We start from the raw sequence: 12,614 nt of genomic DNA on the forward strand, positions 1-12,614 counted from the left end.
TTTCCTAGATAATTAATAATTTCTCCACTACCCTCCATGTATGATTAATTGCACACATAATTAATTCCTAATCTTCACTAACATCTCCACACTAATAATAATTAACTAGCATCCCGTGCAATTTTTAAAGTTGGGGTTAAAAATTTCTTGTCTCATGTCTCAAAAATAATCTTGTCCTTGAACTTATGTCGATTAGCTTACGAATAACCCAATGTACAAAAGTACGGGATATAACAGTGATTGTATTATAACATGATGATAGATATATAATATAACTTGTTTGAAACCATGGAAGCATGTAGAAGTTCATGAAAATAAACATAAAAGTTCATAACTTAGATTTAAGAACCTATGGAATGCAAAGTATGGGTTTCTATGGATTACAGACAGATTCTCAATAACCAAATTGGATTATTAAGAACACAATAATTGAAGCAATAGTACTAACATAGTATATCATGGTACATGTATTTAGGGTTATCATGAACATGTCTAGAACATTAGTTTTGGTGAACTTTCGTATAATCATGGAAAAACATGGCGTGGGAAAGAACAATGATGTTCCCACACATAGATAGAAATCCTACATACCTGTTAATGCTCCAAAACTTGTAATTAATGGTCTTAACTTGAGAAGAATCCCAAAAGCCTTAATCTTGAATCCTTGAGGTGGGTTTTCTTGAAAATGAATTCCTATTTAATACTCAAGAATATATGTTGGAATTCACTTGGGATGCTTAGAAAAGACTTACTTTGATGTATTCTAATGGCGGGAGGAGAAGAACTTCGTGCTAGGGCTTGGGAATATGAAAAGTTGGATTAAAACTGAACCTACGTATTTATACTTTTACTGAGTCGGTCAAATGTACGGGCACATTGTACGGCCCATACAATTGACGTAGAAATCAAATTTACATATCTGAGGCAAAATTTCCAATCCCAACACTTCCCGTCTTGGTTTCTCAGCTCCTAAATCATGAACGTACCTTAGTTTAAAGGTACGAGGTCTTACAGTTAATATATTTAATATTTAGAATTTGCATAAAACTTTTAGTACTATAACTTTAAGCTTTTTATAATTAAAATAGAATCTTATTTTGATTTTGCATGAGGAGAACAAGTGGTACGTTCACTTGAGCTCCATTACTGCAACCTCGGATGACCATTCGTTAATGTCCCAATTCTGGACTCACTTCTCCATTGTTTCATTCCTCAAATAAGCAAAAAAGAACATAACCCAAAAAGCTAACAGACTTGAGGGGATCAATCATCGTTGATTTTTTCTTTTCTTTCTCTCTTTTCCTCCAAATTTTCCCAAAAAGGAACAATCTTTTATCTTTGCAAATGTGCAAATATTGAATCTTGGGAACACCCGTATCATAATTTGAACACAAAGGGTTACATATATAATATTTGGAGTTGGAGAGGGAAAGAAATGGGTGAGATGACGGATTCAACATTGACATTGATCCAAAACTCGGTCCCAATGAACATAACTACTACGACAACAATTGTATCTTATGGATCTTCTTCCATTTTTACAAATTTTCCCCTAGTTTCTGCTCTCATTGCTTTTGCTCTTGCACAATCCATCAAGTTCTTCACTACTTGGTACCCCACTTGCACAACCTTTTTTCTTCCCTTTTGAATTGACCCGACGAGGTAACGGGTTCGAGCCGTGGAAACAACCTCTTGCAAAAATGCAGGGTAAGGCTGTATACAATACGCCCTTGTGGTTCGGACCTTCCCCGGACGCCGCGCATAGCTGGTCTTTTCAATTGATCCCGTGTGTAATCTGTAATTGAGCTGAAAGGATATTGAAAATTCATATAACCAGCCCCAACTAATAAGGGATTGAGACATATTGTTGTTGTTTCTTTTGTTAATCAAATATGTAATCCCTTCTGTATCAGCCTGCTAAGTATATTTGTTTTGTTTTTATTCAAGAAACCTTGTTTCCTTAAAAAGGTATTGGAATGGGATGAAAATGGATTAAGATTGAGGCGTACTAGTTCTTTATTCAAGAAAGCTTGTCATTAGGATTAAAAGGTATACTCTGGATTTTAAATTGTTTGTCATTGTTTGTGATAGCATTTGTTGCTTTAGACTTGAGCATTGTTAATTGTGGTTCGAAATAATAAGCTTTACGATTGACATGCTTTAGGACATTGTGTGACTATGCTCTAAGATAGTTATTATTAAGATTGGCAAGTGTTAGGACCTCATGAGATGGTGCTTTTTGTTAAATCTAGTTTGTATTTGATCAATCTAATTCCTTCTTGCTCAAAGCATGTGGCATGGTGTTGGTGTTTCATTATGTATGATGTTTTCATCTTTTTGTTTTCTGTACATATTGACAATGAATTACATATATCGACGTTCTGGAAATAGGATTACATCTTTTAATCCCAAGTATCTTATAGGTACAAGGAAGACCATTGGGATCTAAAGCAACTTGTTGGATCTGGTGGGATGCCGTCATCTCATTCATCAACTGTGACTGCTTTAGCAACGGCTGTTGGTTTGCAAGAAGGCTTTGGAGGATCGCTCTTTGCTACAGCATTAGTTTTAGCATGTGTGGTATCATCTCTCTGTGAATTCTCTCCATCTTCACTATGAAGTCATATTTAAATGTTTAACATTTCTATGCATTTTAGTAATCCATATACTCGTCATATAAAATAGGGTATTGTAGGATCGGATTGGCTTGTTCAGTTCAACTTATGGTCAACATGTATTTTTCCAACCTCATGGCACTGTAAAGTCTAGGATGAACTATTCTATCTTTACTCAATTATATGCAAAAAGACAAAGTTGAAACATTGTCTCTTATTTTTTTGTAACTAAAAGTTCACTAGTTTATGTGTAAGTTCCAACTTCTCTTCTTTCTTTGTAAAAGGAAACATTATCAGTCAAGAGTAGCATTCAGTTCGAGGAACATACAGCGAATGGAGCCAGGTTACAGAAAATACATAATTTATTTCACTCGAGAAAGAAAGTGATGCTTTTTTGGGGAAAAATAGACCCTAATGTATATTATTCTGAAGTTAAATGGATGCTATTCTCTCTGCATTGCAGCCTGTGCTAGGGTAGTTATAGCCCAATAATAAATAGGAAAGTTTGGGGTGAAAAATGTCAAAATCTACTTCTACTGCTCAGTCTAATAAATATCTAACATTTTTTCTGACTGCATGCCTTTGGGGGGGGGGGGGGGGGTGGGGAGTTACTGAAAGTATAACAGAATGGAAAAGGCAGGAGAAACATTATTAGACGTAGAATTGAGAATTGATCGATACTTTGGTGGAACATCTCTAGTTTTTCAACTCAATATATGGTCTAATATCTCGGCTGCCTATTGGCGATTTATTATATCCAGAAAAGTTGGAGAAATCTTGATCCAGTTTTATAATCCTAATTTCAGAAAGAATTGGTATACTGTTTCTTAGATCAAGATATCCTTAATCCAGCCTTTTGTGATATTCTAATAACCCGGAGAAGGTTTATTTACATTCAACTCAAATTGGTTCCTGAAAGCAAGAATTTAGTTAAAAAGAAACTAACTCTTGTTTTTTTTTTTTTGTTTTTTTGTTGTCTAAACCGGGAATGTAATATTGGTTGTGAAGGCCTTCTCCCCTTCAAATTTTCACCTTCTGTTGGGATTCCTTTTTTTAATGCATGATCACATTTATGGATCTGGCATGGCTCTACAAAAAGTACTTCTTCTGATCTATTTCCATGACATCATTAACCTAAACCATTTGGTCCTTGTTCCCCTCTAGCCTCTTGTTCTGATAAATAGAAATATTCCTCTTTGCTAATACATTGGTTTGATACATCACAAATTCACAACAATCAGAAAATTGGGGCTTTCTTCTTATTTGGTTTTATGTTGCTTTCCGTGTTATGCAAAAGATCTCTCAGGTGGTAAATTTTTATGGCAGGTGATGTATGATGCCACAGGTGTAAGATTGCAGGCTGGACGTCACGCAGAGGTCTGAATCTTCTGTTGCTTTAGCTATGTATATATCTACATTGATATGCGAGCAGTTGTTCCAGTGAATCTACATGTGCTTTTGTTCTTCTAAAGATATTCTTACATGTTTTTAGAGTAGCATAATCGTAGTTCACATATTGCAGAAACATATTCTGAAATTCATCTGAAATACTTGGCCGTTCTTTTTCAGGTTCTGAATCAAATTGTATGTGAACTTCCTGCTGAACATCCTCTTGCAGACAGCATACCGCTGCGCGAACTCCTTGGTCACACACCCCCTCAGGTTTCTCTTTAACTTTAATCGTCGCTCCCTGTCAAGCTTAAACCTAATTTCCCCCCGATCTGACTATGTTAAAAAGCTCTCTATTTTAGTCATTTCCTTTCCTCGTTTCTTCTCTTCCTTTTACCTCTTTTGGTTAGATATTCCAAATATTGCCTTATAATGAATTTATTAACTGACAAATTGAATGTCATTCTTTTACCACCTTCTGCTATCTGAATGGTTAATACTTGACCTTTTTATTTTGTTAGAGATGGAGGCGCCAGGTGAGCAGATAATTATTAGCGATACATAATGGTCCATTCTGCTTTCTCTATCATTGATAGATCTTCTGAGCTAGCATTTTCTCATCAAAATTGGATCAGTATTTATATAAGTACTTGTGAGGGTGTTCTATTTTTCCGTGTCTTCCTCACAGTAGACAATCTTGTCTTTGACCTTTTCTTGAAACACATAATTATCAACATGTTGTATCAGAAATTGATATTGATTTAACAATCCAATCTGCATGAACTAAATCTTAAAAAAATTCTGAAGAGTGATATTCTACCCAATTTTATATCAGAATACTCCTATGTTTTTAGTTCCCTTGAATGATATGGCAAAACTGTTTTAGAAGCTCAAAATATGAAACTTTACATAAAGCTATGTTGCACCTGAAATGCAGGTTGTTGCCGGTGGATTCTTGGGATTGGTCACAGCAACAATTGTTTGGTTGATCACGGGCTCTGGATATCGAGCATGAAATTAAAGAAGTTGTTGCGACCATTGAAATAGAAGGTAGTTATGCTACCAAATCTTGCGGATAGTTTTGTTTCACCTCTGGATTGCCCTACATGATGTTTTTTGTAGTCAACTGAATTTTCAGATACCTCCTCTTCGCCCTTGAAATGTATAGATTAGAGGTGCAAATATCTATTGTAGGGGTTCACACACACATTGTAAATATTGATTTTTGGGAATTTCGGCTACAAGAAACAACAATATGTTACTTTAACTCTGGTAAAAAGTAAAATGCAAGCCCCTTGGTTGTGGATTGTACTTTACCCTCTGGACCGTTTAAATGCTAACAACCTCCCTATACTTCGAAAAGCTTGCAAACTGTGAGGAGGAAGAGAGAGAGTGCTTTATTATTCCCCTCAAACCATTGAGGTTTAAATAGATAAATTTTGATATTCTAAGAAAGAAAAGAGAATCAAAATATATCAAGATGTATTATATTTACAAGATCCTAGAATATTTTGAATCTCCTCCTCAAGCTGGTGCATATAAATCATTTGTAACAAGCTTGTTACAAATATAGCCGATACAAGAATTAATGAGGGACTTGATAAAAAAATATTAAAAGATGATTATTTGACTTCATGAATTTTGTAACAATGTCTCTGTGGTGGAAATTTAAAACAGTGATGATTTCTCTTCTTCATGAGATGAATGGTAATGCACCATGACTAATACCTCACAAACTACTATATGTACACTTTCTAGTTTTCACTCGTGAAAACCTCATTTAAACGTATTTTATTTATGTTACCAGATTATCATGATTTTTAGTTTTCACTTATGATATTCATATAAATTTATTCCATTTGCTCAATCGAATTGTCATGATTTTTAATGCATGATACCTTAGGTAAACTTATTCCATTTTATCTACCGAGGTAAACTTATTCCATTTTATCTACCGAATTGTCATGAAATTCCATTTACTCTACCGTATTGTTTTGACTTTTAATTTTCACTCATGATACCTCATATAAATTTATTTCATTTACTCTACTAGATTGTTATGATTTTTTATTGGGGAAATAACCCATATATACTGCAAACACATCTAATTTGCAGCCAATCTAACCCACTATATCATTCTAGCCCACTAATGTATCATCAGTATATAGATAATGTATATGTTCTGTATATTATACGACCCAAGCATCTAGTTTGCCGCCGATATAGCCCATTATATCATCGGTGTATAGATAATGTATCTGTTATGTGTAGTTATATATTAACATTCATATACTCTGTATACGTAATGTATATGCTTTGTATAATCATGTATAAACACATGAAACCAACTCAAATTCCAGTGTATAGATAATGTATCTCTTCTGTATAGCTATATATAAGTTGCCCAACTTCTTTTGTAACTTTTGATGCTTTTTCATTCCGGATTTTGAGAATTTTTCAGAAGCACAAATAGGGTAGAAATAGAGACAACACCAGGCACGGATATAGGAGAAAACACCCAGCACTGAATAAGTATAAACGTGGACAACATAAAAGTTAACCTCTTCTTCTTCAGGAGAACTTATTCCGCTGAACAAACAGTGAAGCGGCACAAACCGGCATAATCTCATTAGGCCGCTGTTAAAAATAACAAACGGAATAAAAGACACGATCGACAAGTGCTCGGAAATGTGAAAATGAATTTATGAAAGAAAATAGTACAATGGGTATAGATAAAATTTATTTAGGATACAGTAAAAGCTTAATTTGAATAGTGCAAAGTTCTTAGCCACGGATTAAAGGGGTCACGTTTTATGGGATCATTCCGATTGCTGCCATTAGATCACCGGAGAGCCACCATCACCACCACCGTCCCTTCTTTCCCTCCAACTAGATAACCTCACGATCTACACATATTAGAACACAGTTGACCGATAGTCAAGCTTCAGAGGCCTCAACAATGGCTTCCAGATTTTCCCTCCTCTTTCACCCCAAAATAGAGACGACCACCATAAAACAGAGCTAATAACCGAAGTGGAAAAGCTATTAAGAGATTTGAAGATGGAGTCCGCGACTTAAGTAGTACAAAAAAAAAAAAAGTTGAACCAAACTAGTACAAAAAAAAAAAGAGACAGAAGTAGTTTTCACGCACGAAATTCGTGCGTGAAAGGACCAAACTGCAAAATTGCAGCTTCTGCCTTTCACGCACGAAATTCGTGCGTTAAATGACCTTTCTTTTTTTCCTTGTTTTTTCCAGTGTTACCTTTCAAATCACATTTTTTTCCATACTTTGGGCAAAGATTAGTCATGTTTCAAAACCCCAAAATATCAATATTTTATATAAAACTTAATATCTTTTTTTTGCGTACAATAATGTCGGCTCATTACATCAAGTCCACCTAAACGTTTGGATCGTCGTTTTAGGGGTTCTAAAGTGTCCCGAAGTAAGTTTTGAAACTTGTTATATTTATAGGGTTTTGATTTAAGTGTTTTATTATATTTGATAATTCATCCAATACGAGAGGTTTACACTAATTAAAACGTAATTCATTCCATTTAATTACAATACTAATTCAAAGCAATACAATAATAATACAATCTTCAAGTTCTAGAGGCTCTATTACTTCGAGACGTGCTTGTACTACCACGGCCTTGTTGCCCACACGAACGCTTGTCATGGCCATATTGCTTACATGTAGAGCACTTGCGAGAATAATTTTTTTCACTAACATCCATTTGATTGGGTCTACGACTCCGTGAGTTAATGCCCAATTTCCTAATGTAATCCTTGTTAGCAACCATCGAAAACGGCTCGTTTGGCCAATAAGCTTCATTACCAAGTAGGTGGAATTGGACGGAATATGCTCTAAGGTAACTGTGGACCTTGTATTTTCCCGCCACATAACTTGTTACCATTTTTCTCATTCTCTCGAAGCACTTGACAGCATGAGAACACGACATGTGGTACGTTTGCCACTTACCGCAAGTGCATGTTCTTGTTGCCTCATAAATGGTATGCACGTTTCCACCCTTACCGTTGTGATAACCCGTCCTAACTTCATACACATGTTGAATTGGGTCATACTCGGTCATTTGGTGATGCTCACATTTTTTTCTATAATCCTCCATCTTTTTGAAGGGCTTTGGCATCTATGTCCCGCTGTCGGCTAATATCGCTCTAGCCTGCCTTGTCCTAACAACAAATCGCTCCACAACCTGCTTGAAAGTCATTCTCACCATTGCGGTGACAGGTAGTCCTCGAGCAGATTTCAGCAAGCCTGTCACGACCCGTCTAGTGGGCCATGACGGGTACCCGGAGCTGACTACCGAGCACCTTGCATCGTACTACTATCGTCTTAACCTGTACGTATATGAACTCCGTAAAACATGTACACACATATATACACATAAGCCCTCGCGGCGACAAAAGAATAATATGCAAAATGTACAATGAGGGTACAAAACATCCACTACCCACACATGAGTATCTACGAGCCTCTGACTAAGACACTGAGGTCATGAGGACGGGACAGGACCCCGCCATATCCAAATATGTACACAAAAGAATATATTAGAACTGCACCTCCGGAGTATGGAAGTGCTCCTATGCAAGCTGGTGTGGCTCCTAGGAAGCTGGGTCGTCTCCCTGTCTACCTGTGGGCATGAACACAGCGTCCAAGAAGAAAAAGGACGTCAGTACGAGTAATGTACTGAGTATGTAAGACATGCATCATACAATAACAAAGGAACAGAAAGATAAGATAAAGGTAAGAAATAACCGGTGACTGCTTGCCTCTTAAGGCGAAGTCATGCATGCATGCTCGTAAAAATATCATCATATCATATATTGCTGCGGAACGTGCAGCCCAATCCATATATCATCATATATCAATATATTGCCGCGGAACGTACGACCCGATCCATTACCCATATATCTCGCGTCCGGGCATCCTGCGTCCGGGATGATATTAACCGATGTGGGATTCGCCTAAACCAATGTGGTATTCGCCTAAGGCAAGCCTTACACTCACCTCCCTTTAGGACTCAGCGTTCTTGCTGAGGTTTGCCCCACCACTGGCTTTGATACCAACTGATCAGGTGGCTATGCGTCTATAGCGCCTCACCTTTCCCCATATCCTCTATATACATATACATATACATATACATATACATATCATATACATATATAATATACGTAGCATGCATGAGAGCCCAAACAAAAGTGCACCTCATCGGAGTGACGTAAGGTCGTGAACCTCCGATTACATTATGGCATCATCCTCATCGCTACGTCTCACCTTGAAGGAACTAATATTATGAGGCGAGACAAAAATGAAGAATGGTATCAATAAAATCATAAGCATAAAAATATCTGCATCATGAAGCCATCATTGTCAACCTTATCGTTATGGAGCGTATCTTGTAAGAAGTTCTTGAAGTTCTTCCACTTTCATCTTTAGGGAGGTAAGAAGGTCATGGAAGTATAGGGAAGAAATAACGAAACAAGAGTCATGCCTTTGAAGGAAAGGGGGTAGCCTTACATACCTTTGTATCTCCTTAACGATGTCGACTAAAAGCTCTCCTTCCGGCTTACAATTCTACATACAAAGGGGTTCGTACGAAGGTTAGATTGTCGAAGGTATACCTAAGCCTGAAATAAAACGAATAAGGCTAACGAAAATTGGGCAGCATTTCGTTTGTTCCTACTACTCTGCCCACATTCTATATCAACTCCCAAACGCTCACAACAACATTCACAATATAATTGGCAACGTTCATCATCTCCGCATTTCGCAATTTCCTCGTCTTTCTCCATATTCATGATCATAGTTCATTATCGCATTTTTCTCACATATAATACTTATTCTACTTCTAATGTCATTTATAATCTGCTTACAATCACAACATATCTACATTCATGATTCATTCCAAACAATTACTCAACAATGGTACTATTCCCACATTTATGACCCGATTTCTATACCTTTCTACAATTCAAGTGTTATCAACTTTCAACATTTTAAACACCCAAGAATAATCATAAAACTCACCTTAGATGGCGGATGAACAAGCCTTGAATGAAAGTACTCTCCTAGCACCAAAACCTTATTTCACTTCTCTAGAGTTTTCTTGGTGTGGATGAACTTTGGCTAGGTTTCACACACTTGTTTTCATAGATTTGAAGTAGTTGATCATGGATTTCCCTTGATTTTCTTGTGGATGAAGAGTGGAGAGGATTATAGAGGTTTATATGTTCACAAAATGGTAAAATAATGAATTGGGTCGAAATTGGGTCTATTTATAATGGTCCAGAAAATTCTGGACTGACACAACATGCGGCACACTTTGCTAGACGCAAAGCGCGCTTTGCTAAACGCATGTTGTGTCGCAAACCATGCAGAACCTCAAAATTTCACTGGCACACTTTGCTGCGCAACTGCGTGGCCGCATGTCGTGTTTGCTGGTCGCAGGTTGCGCCGCAAAGTGCGCCGGAATGCGATATTTTTGCCAAACTCTCTCCGAAACTTAACTCCGACGATCCGACGAGTCTTAAACCTTCCCGAAGCTTACTAAACATGGTTTTTCTCCATTATACACCCAAGATGGACATATCTATTCCCATGACCTCGAAAAATTTATCCTACTTCCCAAGGCCAGGACAATTAGCGTTCGGCGAAACTCAACGTATAAAAATGAGAGGTGTAATATTCTCCCCCCCTTAAGAACATTCGTCCCCGAATGTTAAATTCTCGGGAATTCTACCGAAATTTTGCCAGAGTTTCCCCTGTAATTTGGCACTACCATCCTGTCACAGCAACTCAAAATAATATCGCCACACAGGGCTACAACATCAACAATAAGAATTATGGCCACACACGACCCAAAAGTAATAAGGTAAAACATTTCATACCTGGGAGCACTGATGTTTCATCTTGAGTCTCCTCTGGGGGTGGAAATAGATGTGGATATTTAAACTTCATAGGCTCCTCTGCTTCCCAAGTCATCTCCTCCTTGTTATTATTCCTCCATAGAACTTTAACTGAGGCTACCTCTTTGTTTCTAAGCTTCCGCACTTGTCTATCTAGTATGGCAACCGGTACTTCTTCATAAGCTAATTTTTCAGTGACTTGAATGTCGCTCGCGGGTACTATTTTTGTCGGATCTCCAACACATTTGCGGAGCATCGAAACATGAAAGACTGGATGGACTGAGTTCAGCTCTATGGGTAAGTCCGACTCATAAGCTACTTGGCCCACTCTGCGTACGATCTTGTTGGGCCCGATGTATCGAGGACTGAGCTTACCTTTCTTACCAAATCTCATTATCCCCTTCATTGACGATACTTTCAGAAATACCCAGTCATTGACCTGAAATTCCAAATTTCTACGGCGATTGTCCGCATAGGACTTCTGGCGGCTTTGAGCTGTCACCAACCGATCTCGGATGAGCTTAATCTTATCAACCGCCTGTTGGATCAATTCTGGACATATTAATTGTGTTTCTCCTACTTCAAACTACCCGATAGGCGACCTACACTTCCTCCCGTATAAGGCTTCATAAAGGGCCATCTGGATACTGGCATGATAACTATTGTTATATGCAAATTCAATAAGTGGCAAATGATCCTCCCAATTACCACCGAAGTCCAATGCACAAGCCCGCAACATGTCTTCTAAGGTTTGAATAGTGCGTTCAGCTTGTCCATCAGTCTGTGGGTGGAATGCAGTGCTAAATTTCACTTGAGTGCCCAATCCTTCCTGAAAGGATTTCCAGAATTTAGCTATAAATTGTGCTCCTCTGTTAGTAATAATAGATATAGGAATACCATGAAGCCGCACTATCTCTTTGAGATACAATCTGGCATAGTCCTCTGCTGAGTATGTAGATCTGACCGGTAGAAAATGTGCTGATTTCGTGAGCCTGTCAATGATCACCCAGATGGAGTCGTATTTATGCCGGGAACGAGGCGCCTCCCATTTCCAGATTGGAATTTCCATTTCTTGCAAAAGCCCTGCTGGTTTCTGGTGCTCAATTTTTACCTGTTGACAGTTTGGACATTGAGTCACAAACTCAGCTATATCTTTCTTCATTCCTTCCCACCAATACATTAGTTTTAGATCATGGTACATCTTTGTTGCTCCTGGATGAATGGAATAACGGGTGCAATGAGCTTCTTCCAGAATCTGACGACGCAGTCCCGCAATATCCGGAACACATAACCTGTTTCGGTACCTGAGAATCCCATCTGCAGAGAGCTCAAATGGTGACTTCTCTTTTTGATAACGTGCATCTCTATAATATCTCAATTTGGGATCCTCGTATTGACGTCTTTTCACTTCTGTGTCTAGGGACGAGGTAGCTGGGTTAAGCACACTAACTCCTGTGCTGCCCGAATCCATTAAGCGAACCCATAGACTAGCTAGTTGGTAGAGTTCACGAGCTAATTCCTTCCTTTTTGATGGAACGTTACCTCGACTACTCATGGACTTACGGCTGAGGGCATCAGCCACCACATTCGCTTTACCAGGGTGATATAGAATATTTACGTCATAGTCCTTCAATAAATCTAACCATCGCCTCTGACACAGATTCAATTCCTTTTGCTTGAAA

At 37.9% G+C, this 12,614-nt stretch overlaps 1 protein-coding gene across 1 annotated transcript; it reads left to right on the forward strand.

Annotated features, from left to right (window-relative positions):
* Positions 1–1,222: 1,222 nt before the first annotated feature.
* LOC132642653 (uncharacterized) lies at positions 1,223–5,432 on the forward strand. The gene is made up of 5 exons (XM_060359736.1): positions 1,223–1,611; positions 2,424–2,580; positions 3,942–3,992; positions 4,185–4,277; positions 4,942–5,432. The coding sequence occupies exons 1-5, from the start codon at positions 1,436–1,438 to the stop codon at positions 5,017–5,019; spliced, it is 555 nt and encodes a 184-aa protein (XP_060215719.1). The 5' UTR covers positions 1,223–1,435; the 3' UTR covers positions 5,020–5,432.
* The last annotated feature ends 7,182 nt before the right edge of the window (positions 5,433–12,614 follow it).

This window comes from Lycium barbarum, chromosome 5, assembly GCF_019175385.1.
Source record: "Lycium barbarum isolate Lr01 chromosome 5, ASM1917538v2, whole genome shotgun sequence".
In the NCBI taxonomy this organism is placed as follows: Eukaryota; Viridiplantae; Streptophyta; class Magnoliopsida; order Solanales; family Solanaceae; genus Lycium; species Lycium barbarum.